This window comes from Garra rufa, chromosome 12 (assembly GCF_049309525.1).
Source record: "Garra rufa chromosome 12, GarRuf1.0, whole genome shotgun sequence".
NCBI classification, from domain to species: Eukaryota; Metazoa; Chordata; class Actinopteri; order Cypriniformes; family Cyprinidae; genus Garra; species Garra rufa.
This window is the reverse complement of record NC_133372.1, coordinates 13,086,618-13,112,959: the sequence shown is the minus strand read 5'-3', so window position 1 is coordinate 13,112,959 and position 26,342 is coordinate 13,086,618. Positions and strand designations below refer to the sequence as shown.

General features: G+C 36.8%; 2 protein-coding genes across 3 annotated transcripts in view; one reads left to right on the top strand and one right to left on the bottom strand.

Annotated features, from left to right (window-relative positions):
- Positions 1-9,692: 9,692 nt before the first annotated feature.
- desmb (desmin b) lies at positions 9,693-19,703 on the top strand. 2 transcript variants are annotated; one of them, XM_073851322.1, is made up of 9 exons: positions 9,693-10,340; positions 12,635-12,695; positions 12,808-12,903; positions 15,033-15,194; positions 15,300-15,425; positions 17,089-17,309; positions 17,418-17,461; positions 19,214-19,302; positions 19,594-19,703. In XM_073851322.1, the coding sequence occupies exons 1-9, from the start codon at positions 9,763-9,765 to the stop codon at positions 19,633-19,635; spliced, it is 1,419 nt and encodes a 472-aa protein (XP_073707423.1). In that variant the 5' UTR covers positions 9,693-9,762; the 3' UTR covers positions 19,636-19,703. The 2 variants fall into 2 exon arrangements, with proteins under 2 accessions (XP_073707423.1, XP_073707424.1); XM_073851323.1 differs by having other exon boundaries at positions 19,528-19,703.
- A 2,332-nt stretch (positions 19,704-22,035) lies between these two features.
- tmem198ab (transmembrane protein 198ab) overlaps positions 22,036-26,342 on the bottom strand; it is a 29,842-nt gene continuing 25,535 nt past the window's right edge. The window contains exons 4-5 of the mRNA XM_073851324.1: positions 24,945-25,147; positions 22,036-22,251 (exon numbers count right to left, since the gene is read on the bottom strand). Of these exons, the coding sequence (XP_073707425.1) occupies positions 22,096-22,251; positions 24,945-25,147 (359 nt within the window). The 3' untranslated portion in view covers positions 22,036-22,095. The remainder of the gene's footprint in view (positions 22,252-24,944; positions 25,148-26,342) is intronic.

Sequence of the window (26,342 nt, the reverse complement as noted above, 5' to 3'; positions counted from 1 at the left end):
ACACATTTTTTCCAAAATGTTTTCGACTCTGACTTTGCACCAAATACTGTAGAATGGCCCATATAGACTTCTAGTTAAACAGAAAGATTGTTCTTGATGCAATTCCAAATAATGTGATGTACTTCTAATTCTGTGGAAATATTTGTTGTCAATTTTGTGGACAGGAAAATTAGATAATTTAGCATTTTAGAAAATATTTTTGATATTTTAGAAAATAAAGAACAATATAACAAGGCTTTCTTATCCTATGTTTACTTCTGAATAACAATGGTATCACAGCCTTCATCTGTAAGTTGAAATGCCTATTAATTTAGGGGCTTGGTCAAAATCACTATGGGGCTCCCAGCCGGGGCCATGCATATTCCATGCATATTCCAGCCAGGTAGGCCTATATATTTAACAAAAAAAAAAAATTAGACTGGTAAATGAACAGATTGTATGCTAGCATTTTATTAGTTGCTGTAATTTGATTGCCTGATGTTGGCCATATTTGTTGATTTATTAAAGTATTATTGGCAAACTTGCATATCATTGAACATTGGGATAAGTTTATGTAAGCATGCACTTAACGTTTTGGATGCTGCATCACATGTTGCTGAATTTGAATGATTCTAAAGTGTTTAAATCAAGACAACAATACAATAATCATTCAGTTTCAGAGCTTGTTGCATTTCATTGAACATTTAATGTATTTTGAACTCTTTGGTAATTTATTATCCGCATTACTTTGAATATGTATTTGATTTCTATCTACTCATAAATTAAGCGTATAGCGTAAGTTTTGGCAGGTTCAAGCTCGCATCAGCTGACTCTCAGCTGATCACATCTACCTATAGGAATGCTACTCCCATCACGGCATTATAAGCTTTTTTTTTTTTTATTTATTTCAGTATTATTCAGTAGCTTTTTCGCTTACTCAGGAGCAAATGCACTCCTCCATCCCCAAGTCCTCCTTTTGCGATAGTCAGGACCTGGCTTTCTGATATTCCTATATTGAATCAGCCTCTTTTTATCTCATATTATGTGTTACATTTAAAATATCATTAAGTACATTAATGATATCTGCTTTGTTCTGTTCTCTTTACCCTGGGGGTGATATTATTGCTGCTCTCCCTGCTCATTCATGACAGGCTGCATGAATGGGCAGGGAGTTTTATGCCTAGAACAGAACCATCCCGCCAAACCAAACTGTATGTTAAATGTATATCATTTTGACGATAGTGGTCCTGACAGAAATGTGGTTTTTAGCAGGTGTTAATAGTGATTAACTAAACGGTGGAGTCGAGTGGGGTTGCTATAAACCATTAAAGTTCATTTGGTTAAAGAGAATAACCACCCCGGCCTTCTGTTGTCAATCACTGTAGCCCTTAGGGTGCCAGAATTATCTAAAATGCATATGGCCTTTATTTTTAAGCGCCTCCTAGTGTATGTCTGCCGTTTGGGATCATCCTTCTAAGTTTGGATTTTCTACGATTTATAGACCTTTTTCCTGAGTAAACGATGAGCGCCATTACGAATTCTAACGTCAGATTGAATGCTTTTCTGTTCCGGTTTCCATAGGAACCCATTCAAATAGCGTCCATCTGTTTTTAATGTAGCTAACGTCCGCTGCTTCGTGTCATCTACACACTCATTAAAGTGAGGCACTGACAAATGACGGTCATTGCGACATTGCCAAGTGATGGCGCTATGGAGCCATGTGGTTTTTAAAAACATTTTAATAGGTTTAACATTAGTTTATTAGCTCGGAATATACCCTAATTTGACTAGAAACAATGCAGACCGGAAATGCAAAGCATTCTTTCAGTTACATTTACATTTACATTTATTCATTTAGCAGACGCTTTTATCCAAAGCGACTAACAAGTGGGAATACAACAAGTGATTCATCCTAAGGAGGCAGATCAACATAGGAAGTGCTCCAAAATACCATATATCAGGCGTTGTTAGAAGAGTGCAGGCTAGAATAGAAGGGGAAGATCAAGAAAGAGAGGAGACAGGCTAGAGAGGGAGGATAGAGAAAGAGAGGATTTTTTTTTTTTTTATAGAGTCACATAGTGTCAAAAAAGATGGGTTTTCAGCAGTCGCTTGAAAGCTGTTAAGGAGACTGAATTCCAGATAGGGGTGGGAAGATCATTCCACCAGGCAGGAACGTTGAACGAGAATGTTCTGGAAAGTGATTTCATACCTCTCTGTGGTGGTACAATGAGGAGTCTTTCACTAGAGGATCTCAGACATCTGGAAGGAGTGTAGATGTGTAGTAGTGAATGGAGGTAGGCAGGAGAAGAGCCGGTGGCTGTCCTATATGCCAGCATCAGTGCCTTGAATTTGATGCGGGCTGTAACCGGTAGCCAGTGCAGAGATATAAAGAGAGGTGTGACATGGGCCTTTTTGGGCTCATTGAAGACCAGTCGTGCTGCTGCATTCTGAATCATTTGTAGAGGTCTGATTGTACATGCTGGAAGACCGGCTAAAAGAGCATTGCAGTAGTACAGCCTGGAGATGATCAGGGCCTGGACAAGGAGTTGTGTAGCATGCTCTGATAGGAAGGACCTGATCTTTCTGATGTTGTGCAATGCAAACCTGCAAGATCTAGCAGTTTTAGCAATGTGATCTTTAAAGGTCAATTGGTTGTCAAAGATTACACCCAGATTTCTGGCTGAAGTCGATGGGGTAATTGTTGATGAACCTAACTGGATGGAGAAGTCATGTTGTAAAGATGGAGTGGCAGAAAAGATGAGGAGTTCAGTCTTTGCTAGATTGAGCTGGTGTTCCTTCATCCATGCAGAGATATCCGCCAGGCAGCCTGAGATCCGCGCAGCTACCAATGGATCATCTGGTTTGAATGAAAGATAGAGCTGTGTGTCATCAGCATAGCAATGTCAGGAGAAGCCATGTGCCTGTATGATGGGGCCCAGAGATGTAGTGTATATGGAGAAGAGGAGGGGTCCAAGAACTGATCCCTGAGGAACCCCAGTGACCAGTTGATGAGTTTTGGATACCTCCCCTCCCCAGGCCACTCTGAAAGACCTACCAGAGAGGTAGGATTCGAACCAGCAAAGTGAAGTCCATGTGATGCCCAGCGATGATAGGGTGGACAAGAGGATCTGATGATTCACCGTGTCAAAAACTGCAGATAGATCCAGCAAAAAGTTAAGAGTCGGACTTACTTCCGTGTTCAGGAAAAACGTCTATAGTCTCTTAGGGCTAGAAAGAAAAACTTTAAAAGCTCATTGTCCTGATTATAATATAATATGTGACCCTGGACCACAAAACCAGTCTTAAGTCGCTGGGGTATATTTGTAGCAATAGCCAAAAATACATTGCATGGGTTCAAAATTTTTGATTTTTCTTTTATGCCAAAAATCATTGAGAAATTAAGTAAAGTTCATGTTCCATGAAGATTTTTTGTAAAATTCCTACTGTAAACATATCAAAATGTAATTTTTGATTTGTAATATGCATTGTTAAGAACCTAATTTGGACAACTTTAAAGGTGATTTTCTCAGTCTTTTTGATTTTTTTGCATCCTCAGATTTCTGATTTCAAATAGATGTATCTCAGCCAAATATTGTCCTATCCTAACAAACCATACATCAATAGAAAGTTCAATATATAATATAACAATCAATATAAATCTCAATTTTTTCAAATTTAACCTTATGACTGGTTTTGTGGTCCAGGGTCACATATAATAGGCCTGTAATTCAGAAAAGTAAGGAAACCATGGAGAAGCATGGCCTAGAAGGAAAAGCGTTCACTCAAAACAATAACCACAGAAACACATTTCAACATTAAAATAATTTTAATGTCCTGAGATGAGTACATTAACAAAATAACTGAATTTACATAGTTAGATGTGTATGCCTATGTTTGTGTACTGTTGCCAGGTTGCAATTCAACATTTAGAAACATGATCTGCCCCCCTTCCCAACACAAGAGCACAAACAGCCCTGGATCTTATAGCCTAAATTCTAAATAAGAAACAAAGAAAATCTTTTATCAACTGCATGAACTGTTAGATTGTACAGCAATGTGCAGTATGTCCCTGAACTTTTAGGGTGTGACATGTTTTTGGCCACAGCACATTTTTATTCAGTCACAGAACTGAACAAAATGTCACCGATTCTGTGTGAATAATAATATGGAACCATCTGATAGTGAAAGGTCACACTCTCTAATTAAAGCAGAACAGCAACTTTGTCTGTTGCTATAGATTTAAAGACACCTCTGCTCTGAGTTGATCACAATTTGATGTTTTGACAAGCATTTATGTTATATTTGTTTCCTCTTTATTTGTTATATTTAGAATAACAATTTAAATAGAGCACATACAAATCAGTCATCTTGGACTTTACTGACACCTAGAGGCATTATGCAATAGAAATGCTCAGTTCACATTTTTTTTTGTGTCACATGACAGAAAATGAGAAGACCATTGCTGAAAGCACCTTTAAATACAACATCTTCGTCAAATCAATCATTCTCAGTATCCCTTGCTGAGCTCAGAGGCTTGTACACCTTATATAGAGCTGAAAGAGACAGAAGAGGATGTGAGAAAAGGCGGATAAACAGGGGGAGAGTGGGAGATTAGACGAAAAGAAGATGTGTTTGCATCCTCTGTCACCTGTGGCCTCTCTCTGCTGTCAGCTGAAGGCTTCCAGAGGAGCTTTCGTAATTATGGGATTCCAGTCCTCTTACACACTCTATAAATAGGTTTGAGAAGAACCATGGACAGCCACCAGAGGCTTGTAACAATTATATGCCTTATTTGATCAGCTTACAAAAGATCTCAAATCCCTGCACTTTTTAAAACATTAGAGACCTTATAGGAAAGCAGGCCTTGATCTCTACTTTTAAGTATTTTTTGATCATCTGCAGAAATATAAGTTTGTCATTACATGTATAGCTTAAGTTATTTCTCCAGGTTACAGGTTTAAATCAGGGGTCTTAAAGGAACACTACACTTTTTTTGGAAATAGGCTCATTCTCCAACTCCCCCTGAGTTAATAAGTTGAGTTTTACCATTTTGAAATCCATTCAGCCGTTCTCCTGTTCTGGTGATATCACTTTTAGCATAGCTTAGCATAGATCATTGAATCCTATTAGACCAATAGCATCGCATTCAAAAATGACCAGGAACTACACTTCCATTCCGGCATAATAGTCAAGGAAGTTTGCTGCCGTAATATGGCCGAAGCAGGTGGAGTATTATCAGAAATGAGTTCCCAGCTAGTTTAGCATTTGCACATGTGCTGCGTGATATTACTGCTCCTGCTTCGGCCTTATTACGGCAGCAAACTTCCTTGATTATTATGCCGGAATGGGAGTGTAGTTCCTAATCTTACCAGCCTAGAAAATTGAAGCTTTGCATTGCCACCAGTGCCACCATGCCAGAAATTTGGCATTGTAGCACATGATCTTCTGCAGTGAATGGGTGTCATCCAAATAAGAGTTCAAACAGCTGATAAAAACATCACAATAATCCACAAGTAATCAACATGATTCCAGTCCATCAATTAAGATAAGTAAAAAGCTGTGTTTATACAGTAAGAAACAAATCCATTATTAAGATGTTTTTAACTTCAAACTGTTGTTTCTGACAACTTAAAATATGCGACCCTGGACCACAAAACCAGTCATAAGGGAGACATTTTTAAAATTGAGATTTAAATAAGCTTTCCATTGATGTCTGGTTTGTTAGGATAGAACAATATTTGACTGAGATACAACTATTTGAAAATCTGGAATCTGAGGGTGCAAAAAAGAATTCTAAATATTGAGAAAATCCCCTTTAAAGTTGTCCAAATAAAGTTCTTAGCAATGCAGATTACTAATCAAAAATTAAGTTTTGATAGATTTGTGGTAGGAAATGTACAAAATATCTTTATGGAACATGATCTTTATTTAGTATCCTAATGATTTTTGGCATAATTTTGACACATACACTGTATTTTTGGCTATTGCTACAAATATACCCTTGCTACTTAAGACTGGTTTTGTGGTCCAGGGTCACTCTATCCTCTATCCATAATTGTTTTCTCCAGTGAAAAAGTCATCTCATCTGAATCAGGAGAGAAATAGACATATTAATTTATTTATTAAGTAATTAATTGATGTACTGGAGTCATGTGGATAACTTGTGGATTACTGTGATTTTTTCATCAGCTGTTTGAACCCTCATTTTGACGGCACCCATTCACTGCAGAAGATCCATTAGTGAGCAAGTAATGTAATGGCAAAATTCTCCAAAACCAAACTCATTTACATCTTGGATAGCCTGAGGTGAGTAAATTCAAATTTTTCAGTAAGCTAATTAACGTCAAAGTAACGTAGTTCAGTCGATAAGAAATTATGTTTCTTGAGGAAAACGTTTCAGGAATTATCTCCATACACTCTTAGAAGAACCATTTTTGGTTCCACAAAGAACCATTCAGTCAAAGGTTCTTTAAAAAAACATCTCTTTTTTACCTTTTTATAATCTGAAGAACCTTCATTCACCACAAAGAACCTTTTGTGAAACAGAATGGTTCTTCAGATGTTTAAGGTTCTGTGGCTGCCGACGCATCATCCAAGTGGATGCTGCACACTGGTGGTGGTTGAGGAGAGATCCCCCATATGATTGTAAAGCGCTTTGGGTGTACGGAAATACACATGAAAGCGCTATACAAATGCATCATTCATTCATTCATTCATAAACTTTATTCCATGGAATGTTTGGATACTGGATTCTGATTGGCTGGCAGGTGTGCAGTAAAACCGTTTAATGCACAGGTAGTTCCAAGTCAGTTTAATCACCGTTCTATATTAATGCGCTGCTTTAATTGATGCACGCAAAAGCACAGAGAGAGAGAGAGAGAGAGAGAGAGAGAGAGAGAGAGAGAGAGAGAGAGAGAGAGAGAGAGAGAGAGAGGAGATCGCATTGTGAACCTTTATTTTTAAGAGTGTATAGTGGACTTCAATAGTACCGCCAAGTTTGAACTTCCAAAATGCAGTTTACATGCAGCTTCAAATGGCTCTAAATGATCCCAACCAAGGTAGAAGGATCTTATCTAGCAAAACGATTGGTCATTTTCTAAACAATTTGACAATTTCTATACTTTTTAACCTCAAACGCTCATTTTGTCTTGGTCTGCTGTTGTTTTTTCCCGGACCGGTTCAAGACAGTTAGGGTATGTCGAAAAACTCCCATCTCGTTTTCTTCCCCAACTTCAAAATCGTTCTACATCGCTGCAGAAGTAACGACCCAGTGTTTACAAAGTAAACATACAAAGAAGGTCAAACGCCCTTTACAAAAAAAGGTAAAACAGCGATGTAGGACAGTTTTGAAGTGGAAGAAACTGAGGTGGGAGTTTTTCGACATACCCTAAATGTATTGACCCGGATTACACAGACTAGGCATGAGCATCGCAGAGACGAGACAAGACAAGCATTTGAGATTAAAAAGTATACAAATTGTCAATTTGTTTCGAAAATAACCGATCGTTTCGCTAGATAAGTCCCTTCTTCCTCACCCTTTGAAGCTGCATTTAAAATGCATTTTGAAAGTTCAAACTTGGGGGCACCATACATATCCATTATATGGAGAGAAATCCTATAATGTTTTCTTCAAAAAAAGATAATTTCTTTACTTCTTAAAAAATAAAGACATGAACATTTTGGATGACAAGGAGGTGAGTACATTATCTACATATTTGTTCTGGAAGTGAACTACTCCTTTAAATTAAACTAAAATATAATGATTATAAGTATATAAACATTTTAATGACTTTGCAATGTGATATAAATGCAGTAATATGGTACTAGGTGGGATTTTAGACAAGACTTTATATGCAACATTGAGTTTCATACAGCATATAACAGAATCCCTGCTCTCTAAAGAATCCTTGGCCTGATAAATGTTGAAGGCCCCTGGTTTATAGCATTATCTGCCACTTTAAACCAACTCCACTAAGTCTCTAAATCAAGTGAACTCGGTGACTGTGATTCTGTGAGCAGTGGGAAAGGTACTCATATTATATATTCATTAACATTGTATGCATCTTAAAACTGTAGTGACATGGCAAATGGCATTGCCGATAATGACGCCATGAGTTTACCAGTGCAGGAGGACAGGATCATCTCTCCTGCTGTTTCCAGAGAAGGTACACAGTCGTGCATCTTCTCCTCTACTGTTCATGCCTTTCCTTTTAAAGGCAGCTTAGATAAACCTTCTACTCAGTCTGTGCTCATCTGTTTACCAGCTTTAGGTGCTGCACTAACAATATTAGAATGTGACATTTTCTCAAGCTGTTATCATGACATTGACAAATGGCAGAGAGATGCAGTGACATCAGTGTGGTAATTTACGGACTTACAATGTGAATGCTTTTTCATTTTTCTCATCAATAAATGAAATCATGTTTCATGTTTGAGGGATGATTTTATTCTCGAAGTGGCCTTTTGCATTTGAATTTAAACTTAAAGGAACAGTTCCACCCCAAATTCTGTCATCATTACCTTCACCCCTTCACCCCAGGTCTTTCCAAACCTGTATGAATTGCAAAGGAACATCTTTCAAAAAGAAAGATCAAGATCAATGTTTTTGCCCATACAAGAGTTATTTTAGTATTGAGATACTATTATAGTTTGTATTATTTTTTAAGTGAGTTTTTATTTATTTATTTGTTTGTTTCATTTCAATTTTAGTAATTTTGTTGTGTGTTTCATAATTTTTTATATATTCATTTTTATTTCAGGTTTAGTTTTAAGTATTTTAGTGCATGAAGTTGAACTAAATATAAATGAAAAATGTTGCCATGATCAATAAGATTTTTAATGTTTTTTAAAGAAGTCTTTTCTGCTTATCAAGGCTGCATTTATTTGATTAAAAATACATTTAAAACTGTAATGTTGTGAAATATTATATATTGTGAATATATATCTAAAATAGTGTTTTCTATTTTAATATAATGTATAATAGAATTTATTCCTGTGATGCAAAGCTGAATTTTCAACATCATTCCTCCAGTATTCCATGTGACATTATCCTTCATAAATCTTTCTAATATTCTGATTTATGATTTCTTTTTTAAAGGAATGCTGTGTTTTTTTTTTTTTTACTTTTTATCATCAAAGAATCCAAAAAAAAAAAGTATCACAGGTTCCATAAATTTTTTTTTTTGCAATATTAGGAATCATGTGACACTGAAACTGGAGTAATGGCTGATGAAAATTCAGCTTTGCATCACAGAAATAAATGATATTTTAAAGTATATTATAATAGAAAACTGTTATTTTAAATTAAGTAATATTTCAATAAATTATATTTTCTGTATTTTTTATCAAATAAATGGAACTTTAATTAGCTTTTTGGGATTTAATTAGAAAAAATTATTTAAAAAATCATACTTGTCATTTCCCAAGCTTGCTGGTCTGGACCAGAGAGTCAGATACGTTTCTGTGATGAGTTCACCACTGTGATAAGGGACACGGTTGGTTCTCTCTCTCAGTTAGTCAATCAGCTCAATATTCTTGTGCCAAAAGTTGGGACAGCTGTGCAGTGAGTGAAAGAGATAGGATGGAAGAAATGATTTGCTAAGGGTAAGATAGAGAAGATGGTATCGAAGAGAGAAAGTGGGCTGAAGTAGTTTGGGGTAGTTGAGAAGGGAGGGGGCAGAAGCCTACAAATAGCCAAAGAAGAGCATGCAATGTGCTCATTCTGTCTCCGTCCTCTCCGGAGGGTGTTTGTAATCATCTGGTCTGTCTTTCTTGTGCTCAAACATGAGCCACTACGCATCTTCCTCATCCTCTTCATCATACCGTCGAATGTTTGGTGGTCCCGGCTACCAGACACCACCAATGTCCCGTGCGGTGTTTGGCCGAGCATCCACCGGGGGGTCTGGCTCTCGGGTCAGTTCCAGAGTTTACGAGGTCACCAAGTCCTCCGCTTCTTCTCCTGGATTCTCCAGTTATCGAGGCTCCTCATACAGTATGCCCAACTTGTCTGCGGGCTACACCCGCTCCTACGGTGGCATGGGTGAGACGCTGGACTTCAGCCTGGCCGATGCTCTCAACCAGGAGTTTCTCCAAACACGCACCAATGAGAAAGTTGAGCTTCAGCACCTAAACGACCGCTTCGCCAACTACATTGAGAAGGTTCGCATGCTGGAGCAGCAGAACCAGGCGCTGGTGATTGAGGTGGACCGCATGAAGGGGCGGGAGCCCACGCGGATCGCCGACCTTTATGAGGACGAAATGAGGGAGCTGAGAAGAGAGATCGAAGTGGTCACCAGTCAGAGATCACGTGTTGAGGTGGAGCGGGATAATTTGGCAGATGACCTGCAGAAACTGAAAGCCAGGTGAGATGCATGAAGCATGAATACTCTACTGAAAAAAAAAACATCTCAAACCAGCCTACACTCTTAAAAATAAAAGGTTCCAAAAGGGTGTTTTTGCAGTGATGCCATAGAAGAACAATTTTGGTTGCCCAGGAACCTTTCAGTGAACAGTTCTTAAAAGAACCATTTTGAAAACCATTTTAAAACATCTAAAGAACCTTTTTCGACTTTAAAGAGCCTGTTCTGCATTTGAAAGGTTAGATGTTCAGAGTTATTCATGGAACCATCAATGCCAATAAAGAACCTTTATTTTTAAGATAGGTCTTGGTCACTTTTTAGATGGTGAAGCTGCAAATCAGTTGGCTGCTTAGCTAAACTTCAGCTTCAATCTTAAAATTAAAGGATTTTTTGCAGTACACTCTTAAAAATGAAGTCTCCAAAGAGGTGTTTTTGCGGTGATAACATAGAAGAACTAACCCAAAGAACCTTTCAGGTGAACAGTTCTTAAAAGAACCATTTTGAAAAACATTAAATAAATCTAAAGAAACTTTTTCAACTAAAAAAGTTCCATGGATGTTCAAAGTTTTTCATGGAACCATCAATGCCAAAAAAGAACCTTAATTTTTAAGAGTGTAAGTTTAACAGTCTAGTCAGGGGTGGTCTGGCTTGTTTCAGATAGGTCTTGATCACTTTTTAGATGGTCAAGCGGCAAAACATCAGTTGGCTGCTCAGCCAAACTCCAGCTTCACTATAAAAATTAAAGGATTATTTATTATTTTTCGACTATAAAGAACCTTTTCTGCATTTGAAAGTTTCCATGGATGTTCAATGTTCTTCATGGAACCATCAATGCCAATCAAAAACTTTTATTTTTAAAAGTAAAATGCCACCCCAATCCCCAAAGAAACTTTTAGTTAACAGTTCTTAAACAAAAATTTTTAGTGTGAAGAGCATTTTAATTATCTAAAGAACCTTTTTACACTTCATAGAACCATCAATGCCAATAAAGAACCTTTATATTTAAGAGTTTTGGCCAGACCTGGAGTCCAAAAAGATCAGTTGAAGACCATCTTGGCCAGCAAACCAGCTTAGGCTTGTTGAAACATTTTTTCAGCATGGTAAAGGGGCTTGAAAAAGTACAAACAGGTGTTATTTGATCAGTCAAAAATACATGCAAATTTTATGCATGTATTCTTTGTGGTACTGAAGGTGTCAACCCACTCTTGAGTTTCATATTTAGAAACACACAGTACATTGCATAACAATCCAGAGTCATTCAGAGCCAACAGGGGAACGAACAAGATTTTCCCCATAGCAAACATCTCACACACACTCTGCTGCCTCAGACAGTGAAGATAACACAATCTGAGAGGAATACAAACACTGCATTCACCCATTACACAAAGTGAAGACTATATCACAGCAACAGAAGCACTGGCTACTCCTGTGAACTATTTTAACAGTTGGAAGAAAGAAAAGTAACCAGTTAAATAAAATTTGTGTCATGGATTGAAATGTCAGATTCTACTTTAAAACATATAGTTAATATCATGAAGAGTCCCTATAGTTTCTTTGTCCAGGATATACTCTACACTCTTAAAAATAAAGGTTCTGTATTGGCATTGATGGTTCCATGAAGAACCTTGAACATCTTTCAAATGCAGAAGAGATTCTTTAGTGGAAAAAGGTTCTTTAGATTCTTCAAAATGGTTCTTTTATGAACTGTTCACTGAAAGGTTCTTTATAGAACCAAAAATTGTTCTTCTATAGTATCACTGCAAACCCCTTTGGAGCCTTTATATAAGACTATATAACTGTTGGGGGAGTTAATAGTCTTCTTAAAATATGGACAAACAAAAGTAGTTGGAAAGGAAGAGAATATTTATATAATCGGTTTGATAGACCACTGAGAGAGCACTGGGCACAGGTGTTTCAGGGTCACTAGAGAGTTCTAATGTGTTCTTTATTTAATGCTCTGTAGTGCCAAGCTACAAAATGATTAAACATGACTTCATCTGGTCTACCAATTAATTATCAAGCCAAATAGAATGCTATATCAGGCCTAGAGAGGTTATTAAAGGCTTAAGGAAACTGCCCAGCTATTGTCCTTTCAAGCATGTTGTTTACAATAGCCTTGCTTTACTTCCTATTCAGGAGTTAGTCAGCCTAAATGTGCTGGCCCCACTCCATCTTCCAGTGAGAAAAGCTTTGTGTGAGGTTGCTGTAAACCTTCAGTCTATAAAAGGAAAGGAAATAGGCTGGCTGTAATAAATATGAGATACATAAACACCCATTCTCCCTGTTCTTCTCACCAGGCTTCAGGAGGAGATTGCCCTAAGGGAAGACGCAGAGAATAATCTGGCCGCTTTCAGAGCGGTGAGTCCCCTAAAACATACACCCCACTCTGTTGATTTCCATTAGTTTTATTTTCTCATTAGTAATAATGAAATGTGACATAGTTATATTTTGATATCACATCCACTTTCAGGACGTGGATGCTGCCACGTTGGCCCGCCTGGATCTGGAAAGACGTATTGAGACTCTCCAGGAAGAGATCGCCTTCCTGAAGAAGATCCATGAGGAGGTCAGAACATTTAAGGACGTTTTATTTTTACTGTCTGTGCCAATAAAATGTTCGAAAACAGCCTACAGCTAAGCCAACTTAAAATGTAACACGTTTTTGTCTTCTGACTCATACAAACTCATTCAATCACTTTCTTCAGTCAAAAAATAATTCACTGATTTATTGCGAAGGCTGATTCGTGAGACAGTGAGTCAGGTAGTCATCTGTCTCGTACAAACTCAAAATGATTAATTAATATTTAGATCTGAAAATTCAGTTCATTTTAGGGAATCAGTGTGTTAGGCAGCTTATGCAAATCTCTTCAGAAAAAGGTTTGATTCACTAATTCAGTCTGTTTTGAGTCTGTTTACATTTACATTTAAAGTGTTTTCACGGTGCATGATCAATTGGCCATATTGGCGGCACTAAACATAAATAATGCCACTGAACCGAATGAAACTCACATATTTAGCTGATTATTGCTGCTGAAAATGGTTTGGGCAGAACTAATCAGTCAGATTGGGAAAACCATTTGGGGTATTATAGACTGCCAAAAGTTATAACAAATTAAAGAGTGCAAAAAAAAAAAAAAAAAAAAAAAATTCTCTGAGGAACAAAATACATTTATGGTTGGTCAAAATACACCAGGATTTCCAGGGTAAGAATCTTGACAACTTTCGTGTTTGATCTTATCATTTCCAGTCAGGTAGGTGAAATATTAGGCTAATACCTCAACTAATACTGCTCGTATATATCTTTACCACCTATTAACTTAAGTTTGCCAAAATACTGCACCCTTTCCAGCTTACTAAGTCCTTCTCTATATGATTTAGCAGCTTCCACACGTTTTTTTTCTGTAGTTTAGACAGCATAAATTAGCAGAACAACGTTTTCAGTAGTACATTAACCGTGCAATCCATGCTGTTGTTACATTTGAGTATCGCCAATATAGCCACGCATCAGGGTAACTGACCAAATCGTGAAATAAGTGCCCTCTATTCCAAAATACCTCAAGGCAGTAACAATGTAAACAATATATTTTATTTAATTTATGTTCAGTTAATTTATGTTTTTTTAATAGTTAACATTTAAATATTTTAGAATTTTTGGGATCATCAGTCATCAAAGCTAGGCAAATATTGGTCACAGACACAAACATTTACCTTAAATTTCACCAAGCTGATTACTCACTAAAAACTTCCACAGATAATGTTTTCATTCTATTTTAAGTCTAATTTTGACGTAACAAAGGGGTTTTATATCTAAGTGTGTGAGTTGTTTACTTACTTTTGTAATAGTCTTCCTATTAACACCATTATATTGTTCATTCAAAGACTGATTCGCCAATGCTTAACGTGCACGAACATAAAACGCGGGATTTATCGCATAAACCAATCCCAGCCGAGTATAACGAGTCATATCCAATCATATTGCGAGGGACGTGTTGCCTCTTCTCACGTGACTTTGCCTCCTTTCCTTCTCAGGGGGTATGTTACTTGACAACTTTACCTGTTGGTGTCGCTGTTGGACAATGTTTCTTTAGAAAAACGAGTGACTTGTACACTTTTCAATGTCATTTTGTTTTGTATTTTTGGCGTGGTTTTATTTTTTTATACTACGAATTATTTTATCACCCAATATTTTGAGGTGACAGTGCATGCAATCCATTCCTAACCTTACTCGTATTTCACCTCAGTATCAGCAAAAGTGTTTTGAACGCAGTAACACTGTACCACACAATAATTTTTACATAGTAGTACAATAAAAATGTCTAATATAAAGTGGGACCAAACATACAATTTGATAGTTTTTATATTTAAAGTACTCTCCTTAAATAACTTTGGCATAGCTACATTTTTCGAACTGCTTCACTGTGGTTTTCGATAACAAGCAGCTTAAAGCTTTGAAAGCTAGAGTCTCAAAGTAGCTTGCCCAAGCTGAGTGAATCTCAGAGCTGTATTATACAGCTGCATCTGTTCCTGGAGATTACACAGCTACTTTGAAACAGCATGACAAGCTTCTGTTTCAGAGCCAGCTGTGTGTGGATGTTTGAGATTAGTCCTGCCACTAGTCCTATCAGCAATGCCATGCTGCTTTATTATAACAAGCACAAACACATACACACAAGCTTGTTCTTTCTCTCCGTGTAGGAAATCCGTGAGTTGCAGGCCCAGATGCAAGAGACCCAAGTCCAAATCCAGATGGACATGTCCAAACCAGACCTGACTGCTGCCCTGAGGGACATCCGTGCTCAATATGAGGGCATTGCTGCAAAGAACATCGCAGAGGCTGAGGACTGGTACAAGTCAAAGGTGAGACAGAAGAAAGACAAAAGAAAGAAGAACCTTTCAACATTTCAAAGCAGCTTCAAAGCGAAAAATTATGCTTATTTTTTATCGTTGTGTTTTCACCATCAGGTGTCAGATCTTAACCAGGCAGTGAGCAAGAACAACGAGGCTCTCAAACAGGCCAAACTGGAGACCATGGAGTACAGACACCAGATCCAGTCCTACACCTGTGAGATCGACTCCCTCAAGGGCACTGTATGTTTATCTGTTGTAGACAGGGACATGTCCCCCACACTTTTTTTGACCTAGCACCAATATTTCCGCCATTGTTCTCTGATTTGTTACTTAGATTTGAGTGAACTAACATTTAGCCAATCACAGTGCAAATCTCTTGGGTGTCCTCAAATTGCCACTTTGGTGCTGTAAAATGCCCATTGTTCTTCTATTTACAATTTATTATACTGTATGAACATCACCATACTGTCCCCCCCCACTTTTAAATTGGCTGCTACACCCCTGGTTGTAGACATACAGTCAAGCCCGAAATTATTCACCCCCCTGGCAAATTCTGACTTAAAGTTACTTTTATTCAACCAGCAAGGTTTTTTTTGACTGGAAATGAAACAGGCTTCTCCCAAAAGATATTAAGACGACGTACAAGAGGCATCATTGTGGAAAAAAAAATTCTCAGCTTTTATTTACATTTGAACAAAAAGTGTCATGTCCAAAGTTATTCATATCCTTTGCAAACTGTCACAGTCTATGGGAAAATCCAAAGTTCTATACCATTCAAAATAGTCCAAGCTGTTCTAAAGCCTCCTAATTACCCTGATTCATTGGGAACAGCTGTTTTAATCAACTCAACAGGTGAAAAACAGAAGCTCTCTGCTGTTGGTTTGTGGACAGTCATGGCTAAGACAAAGGAGCTCACAAGTCAGGTAAGGGCTATAAGACCATATCTAAATGTTTTGAAGTTCCAGTGGCTACATTGCAAAGTATTATTAAAAAATACAAGACGTTCCGCACTGTGAAAAATCCCAGAGGACATGGTGGAAGCCAAAATTGAAACCTGTGCTGGCCAGGAGGATAGTGAGAGAGGTAAAGAAGAATCCAAGGATCACCACCAAGGCCATCCTGATGAATCTGGGCTCAGCTGGAGGCAACATCTCAAGGCAGACAGTCCAAAGGACACTGCACACCGCTGGGTTCCACGGACGCAGACCAAGGAGGACACCACTTCTCCAGAAAAGGCACACAAAAGCCTGTTTGGCCTTTGCAGATGCTCATCTGGACAAAGAAGAAGAATTCTGGTCTTCTGTTTTATGGTCAGATGAAATAAAAATTGTTTGGCCACAATGATGTAGCCTTCATTTGGCGTAAAAAAGGAGAAGCCTTCAACCCTAAGAACACCATCCCGACTGTCAAACATGATGATGGTGGGAACCTAATGTTTTGAGGGTGTTTTTCAGCCGTTGGACCAGGGAACCTAATCCACAGTAAGTGGCACCATGAAAAATTAAGCAATACATCAAAATTCTCAACAACAACATCAGGCAGTCTGCCTAGGAAGTTTTTGATTGCTGTAATAGCCAAAAAAAAAAAAAAAAACTTTTCTATTGATTATTGAGAAGGGTATGAATAATTTTGGACATGCCACTTTTTGTTCAAATGTAAATAATAGATGAGTAATATTTTTTTTCCACAATGATGCATATCATGGAATGATACATCGTCTTATTATCTTCTGGGAGAAGCCTGTGTCATTTCCGGTCAAAAAAAAAACTTGCTGGTTGAATAAAGTAACTTTAAGTCAGAATTTGTCAGAGGTATGAATCATTTTGGGCTTGACTGTATCTGATGTGGATATGTATGTTTTTTTGTCTATGTGGCATTCATCTGTTTTTCTCTCACTCTGTAGAACGAGTCTCTTATGAGGCAGATGAGAGATATGGAGGATCGCCATGGTCGTGAAGCTGGTGCTTTCCAGGACAACATTGCCAGGTTGGAGGCTGAGATTGCTAACATGAAGGATGAGATGGCACGTCACCTGCGAGAATATCAAGACCTGCTTAATATCAAGATGGCCCTGGATGTGGAGATTGCCACCTACAGGAAGCTGCTGGAAGGAGAGGAGAGCAGGTACAAAAGACAGGAAATGAAACAGATTTGTGCTTTTAACATACTCCAGCCTTTCTGCTTATTCTAATGCTTTTTGTTTTTTATCTTTCTTCCTTTCTCTGTTTTAAGGATTGTGATGCCTATGCAGTCATATTCCACTATAAGCTTTAGAGGTAAAATGGAAATCTTCTGATAGTTATACTAGAAATGTTAAAGATGTGTTTTCTCAGAGACCACTGGGAGGCGTTGTACCTGACTAACTGCACAGATTCCTGCATTTTGTGATTTCTCGTGTAAAACAAAACAAAACAAAAAACATGAATTCTTAATTTTAATTTACAAAACATGAGGTAAACAGTGATTACATGAAAGTTTAAAATAGATAATTGAATGGTAATACAATATTTTTAATAATTATTGGTCATTTTTTTAAAGTGTTGAATATAGGAAATAATTTAATTCAGCAAGGATGCATTAAAGTGATAGATGACATATTTTACATGGTTTCTAAAAAAAAAATATTTGTAGTCTTTTAACCATTCTATTCATCTAAGAATCCTGAAAAATGTATCAAGGTTTCCACAAAAATATTAAGCAATACAGCTAATTTCAATTTCAGTAATGTTGGTAACAATTAGTTTCCTTCTGTTAACATCAACTTACAATGATAAAATAATTTTAAATACTTTTCATTTTCTGATACATTATTAAAATAAAATAAAAAATATATTACTTAATAGACCCGAGATAACATTTAACATTTTTAACTAAAACTTTTTTTGTTTTTTTGTATTGTAGATTCTTAGTTAGTTAAAATTAATTTGCCATCACAGGAATATCATTATTGCATACAAATTATGTTTTAAAATGAGAAAGCAATTTATACACTACCAGTCAAAAGTTTTTTTTTTAAAGATTTTTAATGTTTTTTAAAGAAGTCTCTTCTGCTCACCAAGCCTGCATTTATTTGATCCAAAGTACAGTAAAAAAATAGTAAACTTTTGATACCATTTTCTATTTGAATATATTTTAAAATGTAATTTATTCCTGTGATCAAGGCTAAATTTTCAGCATCATTACTTCAGATTTCATGTCAGTGGCACATGTTCTTTCAGAAATCATTCTAATATGCTGATTTGCTGTTTAAGAAACATGTTTAATTATTATTATCAATATTTAAAACAGTTGAGTACATCATTTTCAGGATTCTTTGATGAATAGAAAGATCCAAAGATCAGTATTTATCTGAAATAAAAAAGCTTTTGTAACATTACACACCATTCCATTCAAAGACTTGTAGTCATTATGTATATTATATACATTATATATATATATTTTCTAATTATCGAAATTAATACTTTTATTTAGCCAAAGATGCTTAATTGATCAAAAGTGATGATAAAGACATTTATACTGTTACAAAAGATTTCTATTCGATAAATGCTGTTCTTCTGAACATTATATTCATCAAAGAAACCTAAAAAAAATCTACTAAGCTGTTTTCAACATAATAATAATAACAATAATAATAAATGCTTTTTGAGAAGCAAATCAGAATATTAGAAAGGATCATGTGACTGGAGTAATAATGCTAATAAATAAATTACATTTTAAAATATATTCAAATAGAAAACAGTTATTTTAAATAGTAAAACTATTTCAAAATGTTACTGTTTTTGCTGTACTTTGGAATAAATAAATGCAGGCTTGATGAGCAGAAGATACTTCTTTTAAAAAACAACATAAAATCTTACTGTTCAGAAACAGGTAGTGTAATTGCAATAGTATTTTACAATATTCATGTTTTAATATATTTTATTTTAAATAAATGCAGCCTTTTTTAGCATAATAGATACAAATCTTACTAATCCCAAACCTTTGAATGGTTATGTATGTATGTATAAATTAAATATCATTTTCAACAGAGACGAGTCCAGAGCACCAACAGAGAGCATCTGAAATGCACTCAAAGAAAACCGTCCTGATCAAGACCATTGAGACACGTGATGGGGAGGTGTGATACGTACACACACACACACACACACACACACACACACACACACACACACACACTACTCTTCATTTATTCCCTCACATATATAACCTCGACATCCTTTGCAATATTATGGTCATTTTTGGTGCGATAAAAACAAAAATTGTGGTTATAACTTTAAAATATTTGATTACGGTACTTAAAAACTATAAACCAATAAATTAAATGGAAAATAATTCTTTGCAGGAGTGATTACCTGACACCAGAAAGAAGTCTGTCTTTGAATTTAAATCAGTCTACTGCCCCCTACAGGTGGTGAGTGAATCTACACAACACCAACAGGACCTCATGTAAACCTCAAACAAGGAGCTGCAACCACAGAATTAAACCAAGATGAAAATAAAACCTATAAGACAATTTTTCATACTCTGTACTTTGCTTTTCTTTTTCCACACATCCTAAAAATGATATGAGCACATCTGCAAATCTGTATTTTTAAGCATTTGTGACCCTGGACCACAAAACCAGTCATAAGGTTAAATTTTACAAAACTGAGATATATACATCATATGAAAGCTCAATAAATAAGCTTTCTATTGATGTATAGTTTGTTAGGATAGGACAACATTGTGCCGAGATACAACTATTTGACAATCTGGAATCTAAGGGAGCAAAAAAAAAATCAAAATACTGGGAAAATCACCTTTAAAGTTGTCCAAATTAAGTTCTTAATGCATATTACTAATCAAAAATTACATTTTGATAGGTTTACAGTAGGAATTTTACAAAAAATCTTAATGTAACATGATCTTTACTTAATTTCCTAATGATTTTTGACAAAAGAAAAATCAATAATTTTGACCCATACAATGTATTTTTGGCTATTGCTACAAATATACCCCAGCGACTTAAGACTGGTTTTGTGGTCCAGGGTCACATTCGTAGTCCAGTGTTGGAATTAAGTATGGTAGATTGAACTTTATGTTTCAGATAAGGTAAAAGAAGGGCAGAAAGAGTAAAGGAAGGATAAAGAGATGAGTGCAGTAAATGGAAAGAACAGAGGCGGAAAGTAGACATAGATGACTTAAAATGAAAGAGAAAATTGTGAGGATGTTGCCAAGTGTAAGAAAAAATAAACTAAAGATACCTAAGCCAACACATTCCATAATTTTTTTCTGTGTGTTTGTGTTTCTGTGTGCATCTGTTCACCTTTACATGAGTATAAATACGCCCAGACAGAAATAGACAGATGAATCATAGATCACAAGAGACACAGTGAATTCACAAAGTTTACCATAATAACCAGGCCCATACAAACACTTGCTGTTGTACAGTGTCCAAAAGAAAAAGAAACAAGTTGATGTCAGATTGTCAAAGGTTTCATTGCATGAAGACTTTTTGTCTTTAAGACTACACTTTGTTATCAGACGGTAAGTTATAATATGAAATATGACTAGACATGTAAAACTGAACAAATAAACAAACTAATAAATACCATCATCCATTCACCTGTCAGGACTCGGAATCCCTTGACAAACAATTAATTAGAAATAAACCGATATCTAATAAATATGAGAGACCATGTTGAAATGGATATACTAAATGTGCATTTTATGTACATAACATAAACGTTTCTGCTTTGCAGAATTAAACAAAATAATAATAAGAGAAAAAGAGACACCACGGTGGAACTGCTCATTTCAATTGTCTGTATGAAGATGGGCCTGAAAACGCATTGTGGAAAGGAAAATGGGGTGTTATGTCATGCAGTTTGCCCCAAAGGATTATGGGGGTCTTTTAAGAAGGAAGTTTGCTCCTCAACCACCATGTCCCTCCTGGACACCATAAATGTTCATTTGCAAACTAGTTTTATACACAGCAGTAACTGAACGCTCATGATGACATCCGTTGCGCTTGTCTCTGAGGGGACAAATCTACAGTTCTTGCATCTTTAAAGTCCATGCACTTTATAGTTCTTCCCCCAGTATTACGAAAAATTCACACTGTCCCTGAGTATCATCTTCAGTCTTTTCCTCCATCTTGTCCTCGTTCTTTTAATCACCAGGCGTTCAGCTCTGCATCCCAGAGTGGACCAGGTGGCTCTGATCAGCAGTAATATGGCTCTTTGCCCTACAGCCTTTCTGAAACAAGGCTAAGGAGTTAGATTCTCCTGAGAGAGTTTCTTAGTGGTGTCTCGAAGGCACCCCTGCTCGACGGTATTTGGTACAGTCCTGGGCCAGAATGCGGGATCTCACAGTACAGACACTGACTGGTGGAAACCACAGACTTTACTATGAGAGGAGGAACGGCTGACTTCAAAATGGGAGTCAGCGTTGTAGTACAAAGACAAGATTCAGCACCAACTGATGACTTTGTCACAAACGGTAACGCAATATCGTGAAACATTGATGAACAGGCAACACATTATTTCACCACAGACGTTTTAGAAAATAATTTGATGGAGCCCAGATTGATTTTTTTTAACCACCTCATGATGGTTTGCGTATTAGGTGAACAGAATGCCAAGTCTCAGGCACATGTTCAGGTAAAGTGTGTTAGTGAAATTGTTTGTGAAAGCAGCTCTTTAATACAACCATGGTCTTAGAATGATGCGTCCAGTATTTGAGTTAGAAGTGCTTTCATTGTTCGTTTTCGAATGGTGAGGAGACCCAAGCCTCTGTGCGTGCGGGACCCAGGGTCAGGTCAGCACCGGATTTTAATGTGTGTGTGTGTGTGTGTGTGTGTGTGTGTGTGTGTGTGTGTGTGTGTGTGTGTGTGTGTGTGTGTGCGTGTTTTGTGAAAAAGTGAATGTGGTCAGACCCTAACATGTGGTCCGACCCCAGAAGTAAGGGGGACCCTGGATCCACAATCATAGTCCATATCCACACTTGTGTGACCCGCAGCCATCAGCCCACCCGCTGGATAAGCACGTCCATCCACCTGTCTTTCCCGAAAACTCTGGATGTAGCTCTGCCAGAGAGACAAACATATAAACAGAACAAAAAAACTAAATATTAATAAATAATTATTAAACAAGAATAAAGCTACTTTTGTAAGTACATTTTTGCCTTTCATAGGGGACCTGATTTTTTAGCTTTGTGGGACAAAATGTTTCACAAAATATCAGAAATTCACTGTCAATGTTATGATTTGCCTTATTTCAGAAGAACAGACTTGCTACTACCAATACACTCACATACATGCTGCTGTGAGCATGTAGGAAATAGCCTACTGCTGCTGCTCATATAACATATGAAATAACTCCCATATAAAGCATACATGAAATAACCCTGTAGCAGATCTATGCAGGTGGAGCTGGGGAAGGTGGAGGGTTTTTGATACACGCTGCAACTGCTACAGCAAGCACTAACCGAGTATTTGAATGTGAGCAGCAAGCTCTAATGGCTGCTGATATGAAAAGAACCATTCAGCTGTGCCATGTAAATAACAACTCGATGTCAGATCGAGTTAGACCCTATTGAACTGTGCCATCTAGAGTTTTAAACAACTTTAGATTTACAGCGATTTTAGAGGTATTTTTAACTTTCACACGTAAGTTTAAAATCATGTTAGTTTACATTGCAATGTATAGAATCAGAGTCTAGGCAGGTAAATTTATCAACGTCTCCCAAAATAATTTTTTTGTAACATTATAAATGCCTAATTCTGTCATGAAAGTCTAGATGGTGCAGGCTGACAGGGTTGTTAACATAACTGACAATTAACACAACAGATATCACAAAGTTATCTGACTTGGCACAAGCTGATTGGTTCATGTTGCATACGCATCCAATGAGCTTGCAGCTAGTTTCAGCTCCTCTGAAACCCTTCACCTTCCCCCAGCTCCACCTGTATAGATCTGCTACGGAATATTTTATGCTATTTATGCAGCAGCAGTGTGTCTTAAATACACAGCACCGTATCGCCATATGCTTTGGGAGTAGCAAGTTACTGTACTTGCTTGCAGCAGCAGCAATGATCTACGAATACTGCAATAACCATGGACTGTAAAAAAAGATGGACGACGCGTCTCCGCTTCATTCCACTATAGGAAAGTGAAGCCAATACATGGCAATATGGAGTCGTGAGGCGGAGCCGCGGTAGAAATATCCCGCCCAAACTCCTGCAGAGGTTGGGCGATCGAAATGTTTTGGCTTCACTTTTCAGGACTCCTATGGCACACTTGGCAATAACCAACAGCAGCAATTCAGCAGCAGTGTAGCAGATCATATCCAGAGTCATATCCATTATTATGCTAAACTTTTCAGAGAGTTGTCATGACAGAAATGTCTATTGTCGCTTTTGATCAATTTAACAGGTTCTCGGTAAATAAAAGCACTTTCTTTCTTTTCTTTTTTTTTTTTGAAAGGGTGGCGTATCATGGTTTTCAACATTGATAATTGTAAGAAATGTTTCTTGAGCACCATATTAGCATATTGTAATGATGTCTGAACAAGCATGTAATGTATTTAGCTTTGCCATAACAGGAATAAATTTCATTAGATATACATTATATATATTAAAATAGAAAACAGTTCTTTTTAAATTCATCAAAGAGTTTGAAAGACATACGCTTTCTGCTTCCATAGACAACAGTGTGTATTTTACGAACTATAAAAGTTTTTAGTAGTACTTATTTGTATTTAAATGACTTAAACCTAAAACAAACATTAGGTTGTTAAAGGGATACTTTAACCAAAAATGAAAATTCTGCCATTAAATTAGAAGCTCACCTCCAGGAAAAAAAAGTAAATATAATTTCCTAACCCCCAATGTCATCCAAGATCACGATTCATGTTTTTCTTTCTTTAGTCGTAAAGAAATTATGTTTTTTGTGGTAAACATTTCAGGATTCCTCGCTATATCGTGGACTATGGTGCCCGCGAGTTTGAACTTCCAAAATACAGTTTAAATACAGCTTCCAAGGGCTCTAAACGATCCCAGCTGAGGAAGAAGGATCTTATCTAGCTGAAACTGAAATGCTCATCTTGTCTAGCTCTGCTTGTAACTTGTTTTGAACCAGAATACAGAGTTCACACAGAGCTAGACAAGATGAGCATTTGAGGTTAAAAAGTATATAAATTGTCAGTATTTTTTTTTAGAAAATAACCAATCGTTTCGCTAGCTAAGACCCTTATTCTTCGGCTGGGATCATCTAGAGCCCTTGGAAGCTGCATTTAAACTGCATTCTGAGAAGTCCAAACTCGTAGGCACCATAGAAGTCCACTATATGGAGAGAAATCCTGAAATGTTTTCCTCAAAAACATGAACATCTTTGATAACACGTTGATGACTTTGAGGAACCACATAAGGGTGAGTAATTAATGACAGAATTTTCAATTTTGGGTGAACTATCCCTTTAAAAACACTAAACAGTTGTGATAAATGACAAGCGCTAAACAAGTCTCTCTTTGGCTCAGTGCCAGTCAAAGCACAAAAGCAGATTTGAATTTAGCAGTTGATCATGTGATGTACTAATGTTCTAATCACACCGGTGTCATTGTACAAATCAGGGACCAGCCAAGAGTGATCATTAAGGGAACATGTGCAGTCAGATTTTAAGTTTTGCATTCATTTTTGTCACATTCTTTTTTTATGCTATACAATATATGTGAATAAGTTCGAGCAAGTAGGCATGTGTAGGATGGTGTGTGTGGACTCACAGGAGAAAGCACGTCTCCATCAAAGCGTCGTATAGGGTTGGGTTTCCTGCGGTAGGCGGGCTCTTGGTGCAGGGCTTTGGCGGCATGTGTGTGGTGTGTGTTCTGCGGCTGCTTCCTCTTTTTCTTCCTGCTGCTCTCCCTCCTCTCCTCCTTCTGACGTATACGCATAAGCTGAACTCGACGCTGCTGGCGACTGATCATCACTGAGAAAGAGAGAGAGCGCATATTTTACATAACATCACACATATGATAAATTATTTCTAAAGCCATACCATAATTCATGTGATTAATAGATGTATATGTTTAGAATAGAAGAGTATGTTTACATGCACACCAGCTTTCTGGTTAGTGGCACTGTGTTAGTGGTGTTACCAACTTGCATATATATAAGTAAGCTGCTTTCTCCACACGCTGCCTTTACTTCAGTTATCTGTTCTAGTCTACAGTTATGCACACTCTTTAAAAACCTACATGTGTGTTTACATGACCACACAAGCTGCACTCTTTGGCACAAACCCAGGTGTAACGCTTTCTCTTAATCTCTTAAACGGCGTAAAGAAAATGATTTGGGGTTTACATGATGATTCAGAAAGCTGCTTTTGGGCATAAACCTTAAAACCAGACAGTGTATGTAAACATAGTCACTAAATGCTCTGTTAAGAGGATAGCTGTGCTTTTTGTGTAGGGCTGTAAAATTTGTTTCAAAAGTTTATTTATATACAATTTACAATTTCAATTTTATTTTTATATTTTTTTAAATGTTAAACCATCAAGCTTTTATTTTGGTGGAAAACTGCAAGGATCTCTTTAAGTAGAGATGAAACGGAAGTAGTGACAGAACTTTTCTTCCATATTGTGATATACAGTTGAAGTGAGAAGTTTACATACACCATCTGCAAAATATTAATGATTTTACCAAAGTAAGAGGGATCATACAAAATGCATGTTATTTATTATTTAATACTGACCTGAATATAAGATATTTCACATAAAGGACATTTACATATAGTCCACAAGAGACAATAGTCGTTGAATTTATTAAAATGACCTTGTTCAATGAATGATCTGAATGATCCACATCTGTGTTTTTTTGTTTAGTAATAGTTTTAAATTTTTAAAAGTAAATTGTTTACGAGTCCCTTGTTTGTCCTGAACAGTTAAACTGCCCACAGTTCTTCAGAAATTTACTTCAGGTCCCACAAATTGTGTGTCTTTTCAGCATTTTTGTATATTTGAACCCTTTCCAACAATGACTATGTTTTTGAGATCGATATTTTTACCCTGAGGGATTCATATGCAACTATTACAGAAGGTTCAAACGCTCACTGATGCTTCAGAGGGAAAACAATGCCGGGGGTGAAAACTTTTGAACAGAATAAAGAGGTGTACATTTTTCTT

What these genes read in the sequence shown, in the direction of transcription:
- desmb (XM_073851322.1), top strand. Translation starts at nt 9,763, where the DNA reads ATGAGCCACTACGCATCTTCCTCATCCTCTTCATCATACCGTCGAATG. An exon ending in CTGCAGAAACTGAAAGCCAG is followed by an intron (nt 10,341 to 12,634) that starts GTGAGATGCATG and finishes TCTTCTCACCAG; the next exon opens with GCTTCAGGAGGAGATTGCCC. An exon ending in ATCTGGCCGCTTTCAGAGCG is followed by an intron (nt 12,696 to 12,807) that starts GTGAGTCCCCTA and finishes ATCCACTTTCAG; the next exon opens with GACGTGGATGCTGCCACGTT.